The 19,179-nt window shown below is 44.7% G+C and overlaps 1 protein-coding gene across 2 annotated transcripts in view; it reads left to right on the plus strand.

Moving 5' to 3' along the window:
* Positions 1-337: 337 nt before the first annotated feature.
* rcan2.S (regulator of calcineurin 2 S homeolog) overlaps positions 338-19,179 on the plus strand; it is a 50,482-nt gene continuing 31,640 nt past the window's right edge. Inside the window, exons 1-4 of one of the 2 annotated variants that reach the window (XM_041565089.1) lie at positions 439-481; positions 5,027-5,088; positions 5,363-5,453; positions 15,585-15,811. In XM_041565089.1, the coding sequence (XP_041421023.1) occupies positions 5,447-5,453; positions 15,585-15,811 (234 nt within the window). In that variant the 5' untranslated portion in view covers positions 439-481; positions 5,027-5,088; positions 5,363-5,446. Of the gene's footprint in view, positions 482-5,026; positions 5,089-5,362; positions 5,454-15,584; positions 15,812-19,179 lie in introns of both variants that reach the window. The other variant, XM_018265996.2, reaches the window with a different exon arrangement.

A 19,179-nucleotide genomic window follows, 5' to 3' on the forward strand; every position in this document is an offset into this window, starting at 1 on the left:
TTACAGTGGGTACAGCTGGCACAGGAGGGTGCTGGGAGTAGGATTACAGTGGGTACAGCTGGCACAGGAGGGTGCTGGGAGTAGGATTACAGTGGGTACAGCTGGCACAGGAGGGTGCTGGGAGTAGGATTACAGTGGGTCCAGTTGGCACAGGAGGCTGCTGGGAGTAGGATTAAAGTTGGCACAGGAGGGTGCTGGGAGTAGGATTAAAGTTGGCACAGGAGGGTGCTGGGAGTAGGATTACAGTGGGTGCAGTTGGTATATTAGTAATAAGGGAGGTATATTGGGTGCTGGTGTCAGTGCCAGTAGTAAATAGCTGAGAAGAGCAGCAGAGAGATAAGGCGCTTGATGATTGGCTGCAGAGGGTTTGCCGGGGGCGGGGTCAGAGAGCTCAGGAGCTGAGAGTGTGAGAGCCGCCAGAGCGGGAGGGAGAGCGGACAGGAGACTGATCGCTGTGTGAGACCGGGAGCAGCTGCAGCAGGTACAGAGGGAGGAGGGATCCAGGGGCCGTGCGGGGGAAGGACTGGGAGACAAGGAGAGAGTGTGCGGGAGACGGGTCGGGAGAGAGAGTCCTGGGGCGGAGCACAAGTGGGTACTGGGGAGACACGGACTGTGTATAAGAGACGAGAGGTAATGGGGGTAATGGGAAGTGTATGGGGCACATTTGGGGGCAGAGAGTACGGGGAGGGGGGGGGACAGACAATGGGGAGACTGAGTGGGACACAATGTGGGGGGTCAGGGAAGAGGCAGAATATACTGGGGAGAGAATGATGGACTTGTAGAATGGGGGGCAGGAGAGGGAGAGACACAGAGTATGGGGGGTCAGTGCAGAACTGGAAGACACTGTATTGGGCAGAGATAGAACTAATTGTGTCTCACACATACAGGAATACTATATGTGTAACGGGGAGACACTTACCGGTAGGGGAGACTGGAGGAGACGGAGGGGTAGGGGAGAGTGGAGTAGAATTAGGGGAGACTATGGAGGAGACTGAGGGGTAGGGGGGAGTAGAGGAGAGGGAGACTATGGAGGAGACAGTGTCAATAAGGGATGAGTGACAGGGAAGAGATGGAAGTGAAACTGTTTATAGGGGACACAGTGAGGGGAGAGAGAGCAGAGGTTGTACTTGGGGAAGAGAGGGCAGTGCAGGTAAGTGAGAGAAATTGTATGGGAATGACTGTGCAGGGTGGGGGGGGGTTAAATGATAGGGCGACAGTACAAGATGGTCAGATTATAGGGGTGTCAGAGCTCAGGATTGAGTGTGTTAAGGTTATAAGATCATGGGAAGAATCAAGGAGAGTTACTGAAAGCCTCAGTAGAAGGGCAGCTCTGCAGATACACTGGGGACAGAGAGGGACCAGGTCTGGACTGGGAGTCAAATAGTCCCTGGCATTTCAGGTACACAGAGGCCCAAACAGCCCCCCACCAGCCAAATATATAGTGACTGTCTATGGCAACTTACAGCAGCCCCTCTGCCATTTGCCAGAAGCCACAGATTGTCAGTCAGGGCCTGTGAGGGACACTTTGTATTTGGGGGGAGAATGTATTGGGGACACAGCACAATGGAAGGAGACAGTGTATGAGGAAGGGCAGATGAAGGTGGGGGGGAGAGTATATGAGGAGAGGTAGCGGTGTAAGTAACGAGAACACAGGACAGTACTGAGAGGAGATACTACATAGGGTGAAACAGTGTGTGTGTGTGTGTACAGAGTGAAGATGCTGGTTTGGAAGGAAAAATATAAGTCAATAACACTGGGAAAGGAGAGAATGTACAAAGGAGAGGATGGGGGTCAGGGAGAGAGTGTATGGGGGGAATAAGCAGGGGATGTTTGACAGGAAGATAATGAGAGAACACATTGGGGAGAGGATCCTTCATAGAAGATTATTGGCATGAAGAAAGAAACATGCACATTGTATGGCCAAATGCAGCACAATATTATATAGAAATTCCACAGCAGATGCAGAGGGAAGAGGAGCTGGTACCCAGCAGAGCAGACATGGAGACACATGCAACAAGTGGGAGCCGTGGGGAGACCAATAGGAAGTAGCTGAGGGGCTGTAAAAGGCACCCAGGGTTATTAAGGGCTGTATAAGACACCGGGGGTTATGAGGGGCTGTACAAGGCACAGTGTAACATCAATGTAAATCTGCTGGATTGAGTCTCAGGGAAAGATGCCATTACTGGCGCGACAAGGACAAGTCACACTGATACTGAGGAGTAACATACAGGAGGGCATGAAAAAGAATGAGTGGATTAGACATGATTGTGAATCACACAATGGGAGCAGAAAAAGTGGGGTTCATTACAGGAGATTTTGGGGCTGCTGAAAACACTAAATGCTTCTCAGTCATGTGAGCCATAACCATCAGTTCATTTGCCTGAAAATCCCAGTAGGTTGGGTAATGGCTAATCGTTAATTCTATAAAAATGTCTGTGCTACAAAAATGTGGTTTATATCATAACAATGCAGTAAGTACCTGTTCCCCTATAATGTTTGTTAATTTATATCCATGCTTCTTTATTGATATTGTTATAATGTTTTAACCTGTAGGCGGAGCTCCGCTTCAGCCATCTCACCTCGCTCATTATGCGCATGCGCGGGACGTCAGAAGTGCATTTGCACACGAGATCTGACTGACATGGCCGCTCACTGGTGCAGGAGGCCTAGCACTGGTGGGGGGCAATTTAACTGGAGAGCCCGCACCAGGTCCGGACTGAGAATTTAAATAGGCCCTGCATTTCAGGTACACAGGCCCAATCAGCCCACATAGAGGCCCAAACAGCCCCCACTAGCCCACTAAATACTGACTTTCTATGGGACCTTATAGCAGCCCCTCTGGCATTTGCCAGAACCCACAGATTGCCAGTCCAGGCCTGGCCCGCACCTTTGGTTGGGGATAATATTTTTGCTCATTAAACTAGCAGGGAAAAGCAAAGCAACGTGTGTGCTCACAACAAAGAAGCAGGAAGTGACATCATGTAATCATGGCAACCAGGAAGTGTTTCAGAACACTCCACATAGCTGCTGAATTTATATTAACATCCGTATGAACATTGTAGTCCCTGTTCAGCCTCATTGAGTTAAATGAGTTAATCCAATATACTTCACAATTTTTAAGTTCTGTCCAGAATGAAATAGGGCCACCAGTTTGTTTCCAATGAGAATATCTCACTGTTTTCCTTCACACACCAAAACAACCGGCATGGCACTGGACTTAATGAAGCAGACATACACATCGTTACGTCGCTGCATTTGGAAAAAGACACAAATAATATTTACCATATAATGGATCTGCAAAGATAAAAAAAAATTCCCTCTGAGGCACCAGACCTGCACCCCAAAAATGTATTTCTGCCTATATAACTAGGGATGCACTGAATCCACTATTTTGGATTCGGCCGAACCTCCGAATCCGTTGCAGAAGTTTCGGCCGAATACCAAACCGAATCGGAATCCTAATTTGCATATGCAAATTAGGGGTGGGAAAGGGAAACATGTTTTAGTTCCTTGTTTTGTGACAAAAAGTCACGCGATTGCCCTCCCTGCCCCTAATTTGCATTCCGAATCCTGCTGGAAAAGGCTGAATCCCGAACCGAATCCTGGATTTGGTGCATCCCTATATATAACAGAAATCCGGCAATTACCTGTATAAGCACTGCATTAAGATATCATAACATTTTTCTGCCAGAACAGACACTTCTGGGATAGGATTCCACATCTGTCACCGTAAAAAAAGAAAAAAAACAACCTTTTTCGCACCTTAAGATGAATTCTCCTCTCTGCTGATCTCAAGGGATGTCCTTGTGTCCTCTAGAAATGTCCACTGCTGATTAAGGAGCCAACTATATTTATACATAGTGTTCATACACCCTTCCCCCCCCCAAAGTACCTCTACTACAGCTATGGGACCTGTTATCCAGAATGCTCGGCACCTGGGCTTTCCCGATAATGTATCTTTCCATAATTTGGATCTTGATGCTTTGTCTACTAGAAAATGATGTAAACATTAAATAAACCCAATAGACTGGTTTTGCTTCCAATAAGGATTAATTATATCTTAGTTGGGATCAAGTGCAAGCTACTGTTTTATTATTATAGAGAAAAGTAAATAATTTTTTAGACTTACGTTTATTTGATTATGATGGAGTCTATGGGAGACAGCCTTTCTGTAATTCGGAACATTCTGGATAATAGGTTTCCGGCTAAGGGATCCCATACCTGTATGTAAACAGTCCTCAGCCTAGCCAGCCTTTCCTCATACCTGAGACCTCCTATTGCCTTTAACAGCTTAGTTTATCTTCTCAGAGACCAAATCTGCACTGCATATTGTAGATGGGATTTACCAGGTTAAAGGTTGGCTCACCTTTAAATTAGCTTTTACTATGTTATAGAATTGACAGTTATAAGCAACTTTTCAATTGGTCTACATTATTTATTTTTCACAGTTTTTTGCCTTCTTCTGACGTTTTCCAGCTTGGGGTCACTGACCCCCTCTAAAAACAAATGCTCCGTAAAGCTACAGGTGTATTAATAATGCAACTCTACATTACTCCTCTTTCTATTCAGGTCCTCTCCTATTCATATTCTAAACTCTTATTCAGTTGAATGCATGGTTACTAGGGTAATTTGGACCCTAGCAACCACAAGGCTGAAATTGCAAACTGGAGAGCTGCTGAATAAAAAGCTAAATAACTCAAAAACCACAAATAATAAAACATGAAAACCAATTGCAAATTGTCTCAGAATATCAATCTATATCACACTAAAAGTTATTTTAGAGTTGTACAACCCCTTTAATACAGGACAATACCATTTTGGTCCTCCCTTCTGTTGACTGCCATTGCTTGCCACAGCTAAGTCTATTATCCACATGTACCACCAGGTCCTAGTCCATTAAGAATATGTGTAATTTAGTGTCAGACTGAGATGTTCGGGGCCCACACCCCAGTTGCGAGTTCCAGATGTAGCCCTTGAAAATCCCCCCCCCCCACTGTAAATCACATGACTTACTTTCTCCTTGCAGAAGCAATCGGGGAGGAACACCAGCGCACAAAATTGCCAGTTGGGGAGAGCGGACCTGGATCGGTAGGGACCCACTGGGTTTTTGTCCCACTGTATTAACGGCCCAGTCTGACCCTCAACTTATTCTTATAAATGGTATAAAAAACCTGCATATTCTTAAACCCCAAATGCATGAAGTTATTCACGGAGAATGCCCATTGCACTCCACAGATTTGTCCCATTTTACCCACACATGGGTGTACACTCGAATTGATCTTTTCTGCAAGAAACTCTATACTTAGCATGTATCCTATTTATAATCCAAAGCTGGTCCATGTAATGTTTTTTTTACAAGCAGGACTGAAAATCCATACTGCACAGATGAAATTGGGGACGGGGATCGTTTACATTGCGGCCCTGAGCAGACAGCTATAAGAATCTAATGAACGGTATCCGTCGATGATCCCATTTTGTGTAGAAATTCTATATGCACTTGCCTTGAGACAAGGGTGAATTTGCACCTTATTAAATATTCATCCCCTTAGTAGCCATTTGCAGCAGTGCAGCCCATTTAAGCATTTGCTGACAAATCGGTCTTGTTGAGCCTAAATAGACTATCAGGAGAAATATAGAAGCTGAGACGTCACATTACTTAACTGCATTACACCTAACTTGAGACACTATCACTGCAGGAAAGTCACCTTGCTGGCCCGATTCAGTTACAGTAGCACATGTATTCAATAGATTTAACTATACAAGTCCAGTTCCTTAGACACGGCCGGTTTTACCTGCGATCTCCTGTGTTGCGCTTTCTTCTGTCCAGCCGTTGGGGAGCGCAGGAGTAGACGCACTCAATTATTGTGAAGGGAGCTGTACTCACACAGACGCATGTAAGCAACATGCTGCATCCCAACCTGCTTTTGGTGCTTACATGCGTCTGTGTCCCTTCACAATAATTGAGTGCGTCTACTCCTGCGCTCCCCTGCGGCTGAACGGAAGAAATCGCAATTCAGGGGAGCGCAGGTAAAACCGCTTGTGTGTAAGAGCCCCTAAATGCCTTCTCGCCGGCTAGAATGTAAATCGCCGTTTTCCAAAGCCGTGCGAAGTTGTCTTAAAAGGCATTTAGGGGAGATTCGTGTCCCGAAGAAGAGGCGATTTGTCGCTGGGCGACTAATCTCCCCCAGGAGCAGCGTGTGTCACTGCCCTTAAAGGGGTAGTTTGCCTTTAAATTAACTTTTTAGTACGATATCGAAAGTGATATTCGGAGACAATTTGCAATTGCAATTGGTTTTAATTTTTTGTTGCTTTTGTGATTTTTGAGGTTTTTTTTTGCTTTTTTATTCAGCACCTCTCCAGTTTGTAACTTCAGCTGTCTGGTTGCTAGCACTCAAATTACCATAGCAATCATGCACTGATTTGAATAAGAGACTGAGATAGGAATAGGAGAGGGCCTATATAGAAAGACGAGCAATAAAAAGAAGCCTTACAGAGCATTTGAAAAGCTGAGAATAGTCAGAGGGGAAAAAAGCAAATAATTAAAAACTATAAAAAAAATAAATAATGAAGTCTAATTGAAAAGTTGCTTAGAACTGGCTACTCTATAACATATTAAACACAGAGCTGGATTTACATAGGCCTTCTGAAATACATCCACCATGTCCCCCTCCCTTTTATTCACGCAAATTTTCATCATCGGGACCAGAGCAGAGGGGATTGGCAGTAACGTAACTGGAGGGGGCGGGCCCTGGTGCGGGACGTGCAGCCGGGCCCCCGCTCCCCTCCGTACCAGATTATCTGCCCCGAAATCAGCCGATGCGGCCGGAAATCGGCAGTGCGCGAGCTGCCAGGGGGCCCTGAGGGGGTGCGGGCCCTGGCCCAATTGCACCCCCTGCTCCCCCGGTAGTTCCGCCATTGGGGATTGGTGCATGGGAAATATAAAAAATTATTGGATGTCCTGCGCATCTCCAGTGTTTCTGAACCAATGTGGGTGTGGTTGGGCAACATGCCGCCCCCTAAAATCCTGCCACCCTAGTCCCGGGCCTTGCTGGCCATTTCACAAATCCGGGCCCAATTAAACATTAATGTAAAGGTGAAGACTGAGTGATTTGGGCACTTTGGCTTTTGTGCAAGCAATTGTCAAAATTTGAAAGGCCAGTGAGAACAATTTTGTGGCAAACCAATCGAATTTGCTTCTATTAGGGTTGCCACCTTTTTTGGAAAAAAATACCGGCCTTCCTGTATATTTAGACTTTTTCCCTATTAATAACATTGAGATCAAGCATCATTTTTAAAGGTCAGGTGGCAACCCTAGCTTCTATGTGTAAATTCTGTGGAGCCGAGGGCATTTCGACTGCCACCGTGCCCTAGGAACAGCACTATGGTGAGCAAGACTCCCTACTTTCTGTAGGCTTTAAATGCAAAAGTAGAAATTATACTGAGCATTTTTAGTTCATTAATCATTAACTTGCAGCTGTATACAAAATATTGCATAGGGTTTATCAGATCCCCGTGCAATTACTCATTTACACTTGCCTAAATAACCGCACAAGTGGGATCTTATCTAACAGTGGTAAAGTGTTTCAGCTAGGTTACTGCACTCAGCAGCAGGTGATGCAGGCACTTACCTAATTGAATTGAACACAGTTCATTAAATCAGTTAAAAATACCCTTGTTGATCTGAACTGTGTGGTGCCCTATATTCTGGAAAGGAGATGGATTTATTTATTTATTTGATTTTTAAAGGGAACGTTCACCTATAAATCATTTGTACTGTGGGCATATTCTAAGGGCTCTTACTCACTGGCGTTCTGACCTGCGCTCCCCTGCGTTCCGTTTTTTGGCGTTCAGCCGCAGGGGAGCGCAGGAATAGACGCATGTCATTATTTCAAATGGGGCTGTACTCACTCAGGCGCGTGTAGGCGCCGAACGCAGGTTGAGACGCAACATGCTGCATTTTTCCTGCGTTCGGCGCCTACATGCGCCTGAGTGAGGACAGCCACATTTGAAATAATGACATGCGTCTATTCCTGCGCTCCCCTGCGGCTGAACGCCAAAAAACGGAACGCAGGGTAGCGCAGGTCAGAACGCCAGTGAGTAAGAGCCCTTAGCAACACATTATATTTTATATTGGTTTTGAGTTAACGATGGTGTATGAATTTCCAGCCTGCATTGGAAATACGTTGCAAAAAAACTGATTGTGAGGCTTCTGATTCATTGCTGTTCTTATTTTCTGCTGCTTATCTTATATGTTTGGGTTACATTTATTAATCTTCCGTTCTGACAGCTGCCAGGATGGTAGGTTAATTAAGCCCTAGCAACCAGGTAACAGAAAAAACTCCTACAACAAGAAATAAAAATAATGCAATAATAAAAAAATAAAATGCAAATTGTGTTAGAATACCAGTGTCCAGGGGTGTAACTACAGAGGAAGCAGACCCTGAGGCTGCAAGGGGAGAGGGCAGGAGGTATAGGGCCCAATGACACCTTCATATACAATTTCAATAAATATTGGTAAAACTGGTCAACCTTTACACATTTTGGGGGCCTGAAAAATAATTTGCTATGGGACCCAGTAATATCTTTTTACACCACTGCCAATGTGTACAACATTCTAACATGAAATTGTAAATTGAAGTACACCATATTCAGTTTATAGCCTTTCCCTTTGGGCTGTCTTCAGCACTCCGAGCGTTCACAAAAATCATGACTGCTTTACTTTGTGTTCGGGGTGTCTTCATAATGCTGTACTTGGATACAATGTCCAACAGACCGCAGCACACTGACACTTTGTTTCTTGTGAAACTTTTGTGATTTATTGGCTCAGTAGACAAAAAAATGCGACGTTTCGAGTCTCACAGGACCCTTTATCAAGCATGAAGTTACATTCATTACTCTGTGTTAAATAGTGAGCAAGGAGGGCGGGGAAAGGTCATAATGCTGTACTTGGATGACCTTCTCATCAAGGCATGGTCCAAGCAACTGGCCAAATGCAATGTACAACTGACTGTTCAGAGTCTCCACATGTTGTTTGTCAATCAACATTCAGAAACCCTCGTTGACGCCCAGCCAGATCATGCACTTCTTGGGATTGCAGTTCAACACGGCCCTATAGAAAGTCCTCTTTCCACAGGACAAGCAGCACAAGATTCAGACAGCCGTCAGATCTCTGAGGTCGTCACCACTCCCGACCAGGTGTGCATGAGGGTTTTGGGACTGATGGAAGCAGTTCTGGTTGCCCAATTTCACCTCCGACCACGCCAGACAGTGGTACTGAAGGGGTGGAACAGAACATCGCTCCACCAGAGAATAACCCTTCCAGGCACTGCGCAGAAAGCCCTGAGCTGGTGGTTGACACCAGGTCACTTAGGTCTGTAAAAAATCTGTTAGGAATTGTCGTGGCAAATTGTGACCCAGATGCCGGCCTCACCTACTGTAGGGCGAAGTTTCAGGGCCTCTGTGCTAAGGGTCAGTGGTTGCCGGGCGAAACAGACCTGCCATTAAACATCCTGAAACTTTGGGCTATCCTCAGGGCCCTTCAGTCATGGGAAGATCTTTTGAGAAATTAGGCAATCCCAATCCAATCGGACAGCGCCATGGTGGTGGCATACATTAACAGGCAGGGTGGCGCAAGAAGCACATTGCCAAATTCTTTAGTCAGAGGCCAATGTTCAATGCTGTAAAGGAAACCATTACTCACCGCTATGCTTCGCTCCAAGATGGCGCCCTGCTCCTCTGCGTGGATCCTGCTGGTCGCAGCGCTGTGACGCCAGCGTCTTCTCGCCCACCGATTGGTTGTCAGTGTCGAAATGGACGTCGGCGTCAGAACGGGCGCCAGCACGCCAGCGTCAGGACGCCAGCGTTAGCGTCATGACGCATCATGTCCAGCTTTTGGCGCCAAAGCAGGCCTATTTAAAGGAGCTTGAACACTGCAACATTGCCCAAGTATAGGTTTCACTTTGTGCATTCCTGGATGTGACACTAGTATTGTTATATTGATTCCTGTTTACCGACCGTTGCCTGAATTACCGTGTTGACCCTATTCTGCCTGGATTGACCCTTTGCCTGAACTCTGACCATTCTATTGCCGAACCCTCTTGTACCTTGAACTTTATTTGATTAAACTGCCTCCTCCTTGGTCCGCACTACTAACTGTGCCTACAGGCACTTACAAACACAAGCACCAGTTGGACATAGGAGCATGGGAACTGCGCCAGGACGCATTTCAGACCCTAGTCGAATGGTGGGGAGAGCCAGAGATTGAACTAATGGCAACAAGGATCAATCAGAAGGTAACGGAAGACATGGATGCCATGACCATGCCCTGGTGATTTCTAGCATACATGTTCCCACCTCTACCCATGCTACCTCGCATACTACGAATGATTGCCAGAGAACCAGTTATAGTAATTGTTGTTGCCCCATGCTGGCCCAAGAGATCCTGGTATTTCAATCTTCTCAACCTTTCACTGGAAGCCCCTTTGGCACTACTCTCATCCCCTTAGCTTCTTTCTCAGCATCCACCTTGGGTTTTTACCACCACGAAAGCCACCATTGCACGTTGGATTAAGGAGACAATGAGGCAGTCTTATCTGGCATGGAAGAAGGCGCCTTCACATCAAAGTTAGGACCCACTCCACTAGAGCCCTTGTGCTCACAGAAATTCAACTTTAGCCTAGCTAGTTTTTAGGGTGACTACCTGGTCCTCCCTACATACCGTCACGAAATTCTATTGGTTTAATACTTACCTGTCTACAGAGGCAGCCTTTGGAAGGAAGGTTCTCCAGGTAGTAAACTTTCAGAAGTCTTCCCTCCCTACTGTGGGGTTGCCCATGGTCCCTTTGTCCCCTAGACATGGGAGAATAGGAGATTTATGTACTTACTGTTAAATCCTTTTCTCTCTAGTCGTATGGGGGGCACAGTACTTCCCCCTTGAACTCTTGCTCTGCTGTTTGTTCTGCAGTTATGTTCCGGGTTACTTGGTTCTTCTTGGTTACAAACTGGCACCCTTTAAGGATAGCAGGGAATAAAGGGAGAATAAAAGGGTCTTCAGCTCAGATGTCATTAGTGTCTTTCCTATTGATGGGAGGGACAATTAACCCCACTGTCCCTGTGTCCCCCTTACGACTGTAGAGAAAAGGATTTAACAGTAAGTACATAAATCTCCGTTTTCGGTTGACTTGCTCTTTAAATTATATTTTAGCAGACAGAAGGTATATAGATTCAAATTACGGAAAGATCCCTTATCCTTATCTGGATAACAGGTCCTATACCGATATATCTATCCAGTATCACTATTACCCACTATACTCCCTCCCATTACAGGTGTTGCATTACTAAACTTTTCCACATTCTTCTTCTATATACCCACTGAACTCACCAAAAACCGCCTGGAAAAGGAACGTGACAGTAGGACTTTAACCTTATAAGTTCCATGGGCTGTAAGAGTTTCACAGTAAATTTACAGTTATGGGGTGCATCTTTCTCATATTTACTGGTGCGGCAAAATTACCTGGCACTAATGTGATATTTTATTTAACATCTTTATACCCCTTACGCCCCGTTACTCTTCTTCCAGTGCTGTCTCAAATGACTTGGGGTCAGGGCAAAGACCTCATGTAAATAGTGCCCTATGGCTACGGTCTTGGCCCTTGCACCCAATTAGCCAGATTTTAAAATGATACTGGCACACATCTGTTAAAACATCTCCCTTGAATATGTTTCTGTAACAGCTACTCTTTCTTTGCTTTTTTTTTTAAATTATTTTAGTTTCCCTTTAACCTATTAATGGCTGCAATAAAATATTCCCTCCCCACCCACTTAATATCCCTGGCACCAGAGGCTTAAAGGAAAGGACCATTAAATATTTAGCAAAGCCTATGAAATACTATAAATGATAAATGCAAAATGTTAACGACCCATTACTTCCAGGGAAAATATTTACCCAAAATAGACTGGCTTTTATCTTTGATATTTTCTACAAAAATAACAGAACAATAACAACTCGTTGGCTGACAGAATTTTCATTAAACCAGCTGTCTGAAGTTAATTTAAGTAATTAACTCTTTCTTTACACAAGGATCCCTGTTTTCACCCTTTCATTATATGGCATAACTTTACCTCCATGCAATGCACCCTGGCCCCATTTGTGGCATTTCTAGAATGAAGTGTAATGATTTCCCTACTTATTATTGGAATTCCTGTATAGAGAATAAAACCTCAGATAAAAGCTGTTGCTTTATGAAAAATGGATTTTGTATACAGGTATGTCCCTGTTAATAATGACAAGTTAATCATAATTAAAGGCACACTAGACCAGTGTAATACTCAAGTGAAAGTCACATGACTGCAGGTATTCAGCATTCTCATCTTTATTTCCTGCTTGTGGGCTGAACCCTGCCTCGGCTGCTTTGTTGCCCAAGAACAGAATATTTTAGAGCTAGAACAGAGCACTGAGCTCTCTGCCCAGTCCCACGCTCGCCCCGCAGTAAATATGACCCTGTGATTAGCCTTGTGTTGAGTGAGTTGCAGGGAAATAGTAGATACGGGGTTGTATGGTTCTATATGTGAATTCTTGGGAAGGCGGCGGTTTCTTTGAGACTAAAGCATGGCTTAAGCCAGTAATACTACGAGGAATGCCTTCGGCGCTGCTCTGGCATTTTAATAAGGTTAAAACTTTCTAGCTCAGATGAAAAGCTATTTATCACTCGGGGCTCATACAACTTTGTGTAAATAGGGATTATTCTGTGGGATTATAACTTTATTACCCTTCTGCCTTGGCCTAAATAGCATGACGTGCAGTGCCGGCTGCCTTTAACTCCCACCTGCACTTGATAACAATGCTCTGTTTTTCTTTGTGGGGCCTGATTATATAAATAGGACTGCCCAACATATGGTGCTTCAGCTGCTCCTGAACTACACGTCTCATCACCCAGGTGGTGGGCCAGTGATGAACTGAATTAAAGAAATCGGTTTACAGTATGGGCCTATTACCAAATGCGCCAGATATTGTTGTTGGTCTGTGTGAGGCTAACAATTAATGGGGTCATGTAGTAAAAGGCAGGGCCGGAACTAGGGGCAGGCAAAAGAGGCACATCCCTAGGGTGCAAAGGTGGGAGGAGGGTGCTAGGCACGTACCTCTTCCATTGCTTACCGCCTAGGGTTGCCACCTTTTCTGGAAAAATATACCAGCATTCCTATATTCTTGCCATTTTTCCTATTAATAACATTGACATCAAGCATCATTTAAACCGGCCAGTCCAGTAAAATACTGGCCAGGTGGCAACCCTATTACCGCCTAGTCCTGACCCTTGTCCTCTCATTGGCTGGCATGCCCGCTCTTTTCTGTAGCATCCCCGTCTGTGCACATGTGCAGTTGCGCATAAGTGTGAATGGGCGCAGGGGGTAGGGGCTAGGGTGCCAAAGTTTGCTATAGGTCTAGCAGCCAATCAGTAGATACCAAAGCAACAAAAAAGCAAACATCTTATTAATTACTATGGATCGGCAGACCACCGTGGTCACCGGGCCTCTGGGCTCCTCCCGAAGCGAAAGGCGGTTGTTATAGGTGGAAGCATGAGCTGAGGCTGGGACCTTGGGGTTTGTTCTGGGTTTGGGACATCAACCACCATCAAAGGCTACTGTGATACTAAACTCTATAGTTAGTATAGGTATGGGTATATAGAATTTTAATTAAAAGTAGAGAGGGGTGTGTGTATGGATGCTGGGTTTTCATTTGGAGGGATTGAACTTGATGGACTTTGACTTTTTTCAACCCAATTTAACTATGTAACTATGTAACCGTAACACTACCCCTAGTTCTGGCCCTGAAGGACTGACTACTGTTGTATCCACCAACAACACTGGTCCAATTAGAAAATGCTCCATTTACCACCAATCTTTGTAATCTATCCTTCAGCCAGTTCTCTGTCCAAGTACAAATATTATGTTCCAGGCTAATATTCCTTAATTTTATAAGTAACCTGGCACTGGTTTAAGTATATCACATCCACTGCCATCCAAGAGTCAAGGTTCTTGCTCAGCTCCTTGTCGAAGGCAATTAATTGTATTATTGTTTATTTTAGAGGGAATACAGGGTTATGGAAGATAGTTCGTAGTACAAGTTGATCCACGGACTGTCCCAATTCCCATCTTGGAGTCAGGAAGGAATTTTTCCCCCTCTGAGGCAAATTGGAGAGGCTTCAAATGTTTTTTTTTGCCTTCCTCTGGATCAACTGGCAGTTAGGCAGGTTATATATAGACTTATGGTTGAACACGATGGACGTGTGTTTTTTTTTCAACCTAACTTACAATGTTACTATATATATGACAGTTTATATTTATCTATACACCGTTTAACAATCGGGGGCCTATTTTCATTCAGAAAATGTATTTTTTACCTCTCAATGTGATTGCCGTTGCTACACTGAAAAATGTGTTTGTGTCATTTACTAATCCCTGATAGTTCTGACTCAAAAAATATGTTTTTGTGACTGTAGCTCACTGTACTAAAGCTAGAGGGAACATAAGTACCAGTTGCTGTACTGCCTTGGGTCACATATACAAAAAGTAAGTAGTAAAGAATCAGCAGAATACTGGATTATTGATTTGGATGTTAAAGTGCTTTATTATCCAATAAATCTATTCCGCCATCAAAATCCGTGCACTGCTGATTCCTCACTGCGTAGCTCACTCCACTATTGGCATGGGGTTGTACACAGGGCTGGGGTTTTACAGAGGAAATTACATTTTTCAAACTATTTACTCATTAACAAGACTGTGGCAAGGCCACACACAAGCTCCATTTACCAGCCTAAGTACTTACTATTGCCATACTGTATGAATGGAACGCTGATGCAGGAGTTACTATTGCTATGGCCAGACTGTATGAATGGAACGCTGAAGCAGGAGTTACTATTGCTATGGCCAGACTGTATGAATGGAACGCTGATGCAGGAGTTACTATTACTATGGCCAGACTGTATGAATGGAACGCTGATGCAGGAGTTACTATTGCTATGGCCAGACTGTATGAATGGAACGCTGAAGCAGGAGTTACTATTGCTATGGCCAGACTGTATGAATGGAACGCTGATGCAGGAGTTACTATTACTATGGCCAGACTGTATGAATGGAACGCTGATGCAGGAGTTACTATTGCTATGGCCAGACTGTATGAATGGAACGCTGAAGCAGGAGTTACTATTGCTATGGCCAGACTGTATGAATGGAACGCTGATGCAGGAGTTACTATTACTATGGCCAGACTGTATGAATGGAACGCTGATGCAGGAGTTACTATTGCTATGGCCAGACTGTATGAATGGAACGCTGATGCAGGAGTTACTATTGCTATGACCAGACTGTATGAATGGAACGCTGATGCAGGAGTTACTATTGCTATGACCAGACTGTATGAATGGAACGCTGATGCAGGAGTTACTATTGCTATGGCCAGACTGTATGAATGGAACGCTGATGCAGGAGTTACTGTAACTATGGCCAGACTGTATGAAGACTGGTGCAGCCTGGCTGGAGATGCACATATTAAGTCCTGTAACTAACATTGCCTCTCTTTGTGCTTGCAGGGATGAGGGGAGAGCCATACTACGTGGGGATGAGGGACAGCGGCTATTTCGCCTGTGCGGTGGGAGGAGGGGAACTGCTTCTCTTGTATCCCATGCACAGAAACAGAGACCTGTCCAGATACCTCTCAGAAGAAGACTTCCAGGGCATCACTGATTTCAATGACCTCCCCAACTCACTTTTTGCTTGCAACGTCCACCAGTCTGTGTTTGAAGAGGAAGATAGTAAGGTACAAACTCTCTGTTTTACCAGTGGCCTGTCTCTACTAGATACACCCAAAAGCCCAGCATCACAGCGGGGTGAATATCTATTTGCTGTCCTTCATACATTCTATCTAAACTATGACTTAATGATACACTGTAGAGATGTGTGGGCCGACCTCGCACTTCTCTTTGTGGGTGGCGGGCCTCCTTCAAATGCTGACTTCCGGCTTTATAGCCGAGCGCCTGCTTGCCCCGCCTCTTTTGTGACGTCATTAGGGTTGCCACCTTTTCTGTAAAAAAATAGCAGCCATCCTATATATTTATCTTTTTTTTCCTATTAATAACATTCGGATCAACCATCATTTTTACCAGCCAGTAGTGATGTGCGGGTCGACCCTAACCGGCCTGCTCCCTACCCGCATCCCACGCGGGCCCGCAGCACCCCTTTATTTATAGACCCGCGGGGCAGGCGGAAGACTATAAATTCCGGCGCCGGAAGCCGGCAGAACTAGGTCGCGGGCGGGGAGAGCAGGAGAAGAGCTCGACCTGCACCCGCCCGCGACCCGCACATTTTGTCCAGGGGTCGGCCCGAACCCGCCCGACCAGCGGGTAAACCCGACTCGGGTCGGCCCACACATCACTACCGCCCAGGCCGGTAAAATACTGGGCAGATGACAACCCTAGACGTTATCGGCGGGGTGGGTTGGTGCGGGTTTATAAAAGGAGCCCGGAAGTTAGATGCGGGCTGAGGGAGGGCAGGTTAGGGTCGGGCGTGGGTCGGGAAAAACCTGATCCACACATCACTAATACACTGATCATTTCTTGTACTCATTTTATCAGCTGAGGCTGTATTTTTGTGGTTCTTCCCTATAAATAACATTGGCATCAAGCAACATTCACACTGGCCAGGACGGTAAAATACCAGCCAGGTGGCGACCCTTACTGAGGGGGTCTTGACCAAAGGTGGATATTTATTGTACGGCCCTAACTAATGGTTGGACCTTTAAGCTGGGGTTTTACAACCACTGCCTTAAAGGAGAAAAAGTACAAGCTACTGTTTTATTATTACAGAGAAAAAGGAAATCATTTTTAAAAATATGGATTATAAATTGGATTTTAAGGGAGATGACTTTCCGTAATTCAGTGATTTCTGGATAATAGGTTTCCGGATCCCATACCTGTATTGGTTTTGAATTATTAGAGTTCCTGTTCTGCATTCTTGTTTTGAGAATGCCATGGGGTTTTTCTTGGGTTGCCCAAGGAGCCTAAATGTGGTTGCTAAGGAGTTAATGGAAGATTCGTTTTTCTCCATTAAAGAGGAACGAATAGGCAGATATACGAATACAATGACTGTAGTAGCGATTGTAAAGTATCTGAAGGTACAACGTTTGCCAGTGGTGAAGCGCGCCATAGATGTATCCCTAAACTTTATCTGAGCTAAGGGGGGACTTCTGACCAACTGTTGGACCGAAAATGGGGGGCTTGAGCCGAAACAGTGCGAATGCCAGTCTGGTACAGTATCTTGTGCTGATTTAATGTTTAAAACTGCAGAAGGTTATACATAAGCTTTAACAATGCTGACACCTTGTGGTGATATTTGTCATTATCTGGAATTCAGTATTTAATAAATATCCTGAATTTGTAACAAAAAATGTTATATCAGAAAAAGGCTGTGCCAAATAAGCATTTCTGCTGCATACTTGCTTAGACTGTAGTGCAGTGCAATTATTTGACCTTTAAAGGAGAACTAAACCCTTAATTAAAAAAATCCCCGACCCTACATAGACCCCCTCCCTGCTCCCCCAGCCTAGCTGTTACCCCTAGTAAATGCCCCTAACTCTTTACTTACCCCTCAGTGCAGATTCAGGGCATCGGAGTTCACGGGCGTCATCTTCTTCTCTTCGGTAATCTTCGGGAATAGATCGGCATATCAGCACGTGCGCATGTTGGAGCAATCTTCCGTTTTGCGACAACTGCGCATGCGCTAAAAGTCACGGAAGTTGCTGAAGCATGGGAAGACGACCCGAAGATTACCGAAGAGAAGAAGATGGCGCCCGTGAACTCCCCATCGCTACACAGCAGCTTGTTTATATAAACTATAGTAGTACTTATCTGTTATCAACTGTGTATCCTGTGCTTGATTGGCTGCCCCCATGGCTACACAGCAGCTTGTTTATATAAACTATAGTAGTACTTATCTGTTATCTACTGTGTATCCTGTGCTTGAATGGCTGCCCCCATGGCTACACAGCAGCTTGTTTATATAAACTATAGTAGTACTTATCTGTTATCTACTGTGTATTCTGTGCTTGAATGGCTGCCCCCATGGCGAAGAGCAGCTTGTTTATATAAACTATAGTAGTACTTATCTGTTATCTACTGTGTATCCTGTGCTTGAATGGCTGCCCCCATGGCTACACAGCAGCTTGTTTATATAAACTATAGTAGTACTTATCTGTTATCTACTGTGTATCCTGTGCTTGAATGGCTGCTCCCATGGCTACACAGCAGCTTGTTTATATAAACTATAGTAGTACTTATCTGTTATCTACTGTTCATCCTGTGCTTGAATGGCTGCCCCATGGCTACACAGCAGCTTGTTTATATAAACTATAGTAGTACTTATCTGTTATCTACTGTGTATCCTGTGCTTGAATGGCTGCCCCCATGGCTACACAGCAGCTTGTTTATATAAACTATAGTAGTACTTATCTGTTATCTACTGTGTATCCTGTGCTTCAATGGCTGTCCCCATGGCTACACAGCAGCTTGTTTATATAAACTATATTAGTACTTATCTGTTATCTACTGTGTATCCTGTGCTTGAATGGCTGCTCCCATGGCTACACAGCAGCTTGTTTATATAAACTATAGTAGTACTTATCTGTTATCTACTGTGTATCCTGTGCTTGAATGGCTGCTCCCATGGCTACACAGCAGCTTGTTTATATAAACTATAGTAGTACTTATCTGTTATCTACTGTGTATCCTGTGCTTGAATGGCTGCCCCCATGGCTACACAGCAGCTTGTTTATATAAACTATAGTAGTACTTATCTGTTATCTACTATCTAGGAGGTATAGGGGCCCATGAGGCCCTAATTAATAAGCAATTTTAATATATATAATATAAATATAAAATATACTGGTAAAACAGGGCAACCTCTGGAGAGTTTGGGGGCCCCCCAAATTATTTTGCTGTGGGGCCCAGTAACATCTAGTTACACCACTTCCCAGAATTCTCAGTTTTACATGGTACCCCCATTAATACGTAAAGAGATTTATAAATGTCATTTCTTTTGCACTAGTGATTGGTAAAACATAGGTTACCCATCGTTACAAATAAGTCCCAGAGTCTCACTGCCTTCTTGTAACTGTCACTTCCTTTAGCTGCT

This window comes from Xenopus laevis, chromosome 5S, assembly GCF_017654675.1.
Source record: "Xenopus laevis strain J_2021 chromosome 5S, Xenopus_laevis_v10.1, whole genome shotgun sequence".
Taxonomy (NCBI): domain Eukaryota; kingdom Metazoa; phylum Chordata; class Amphibia; order Anura; family Pipidae; genus Xenopus; species Xenopus laevis.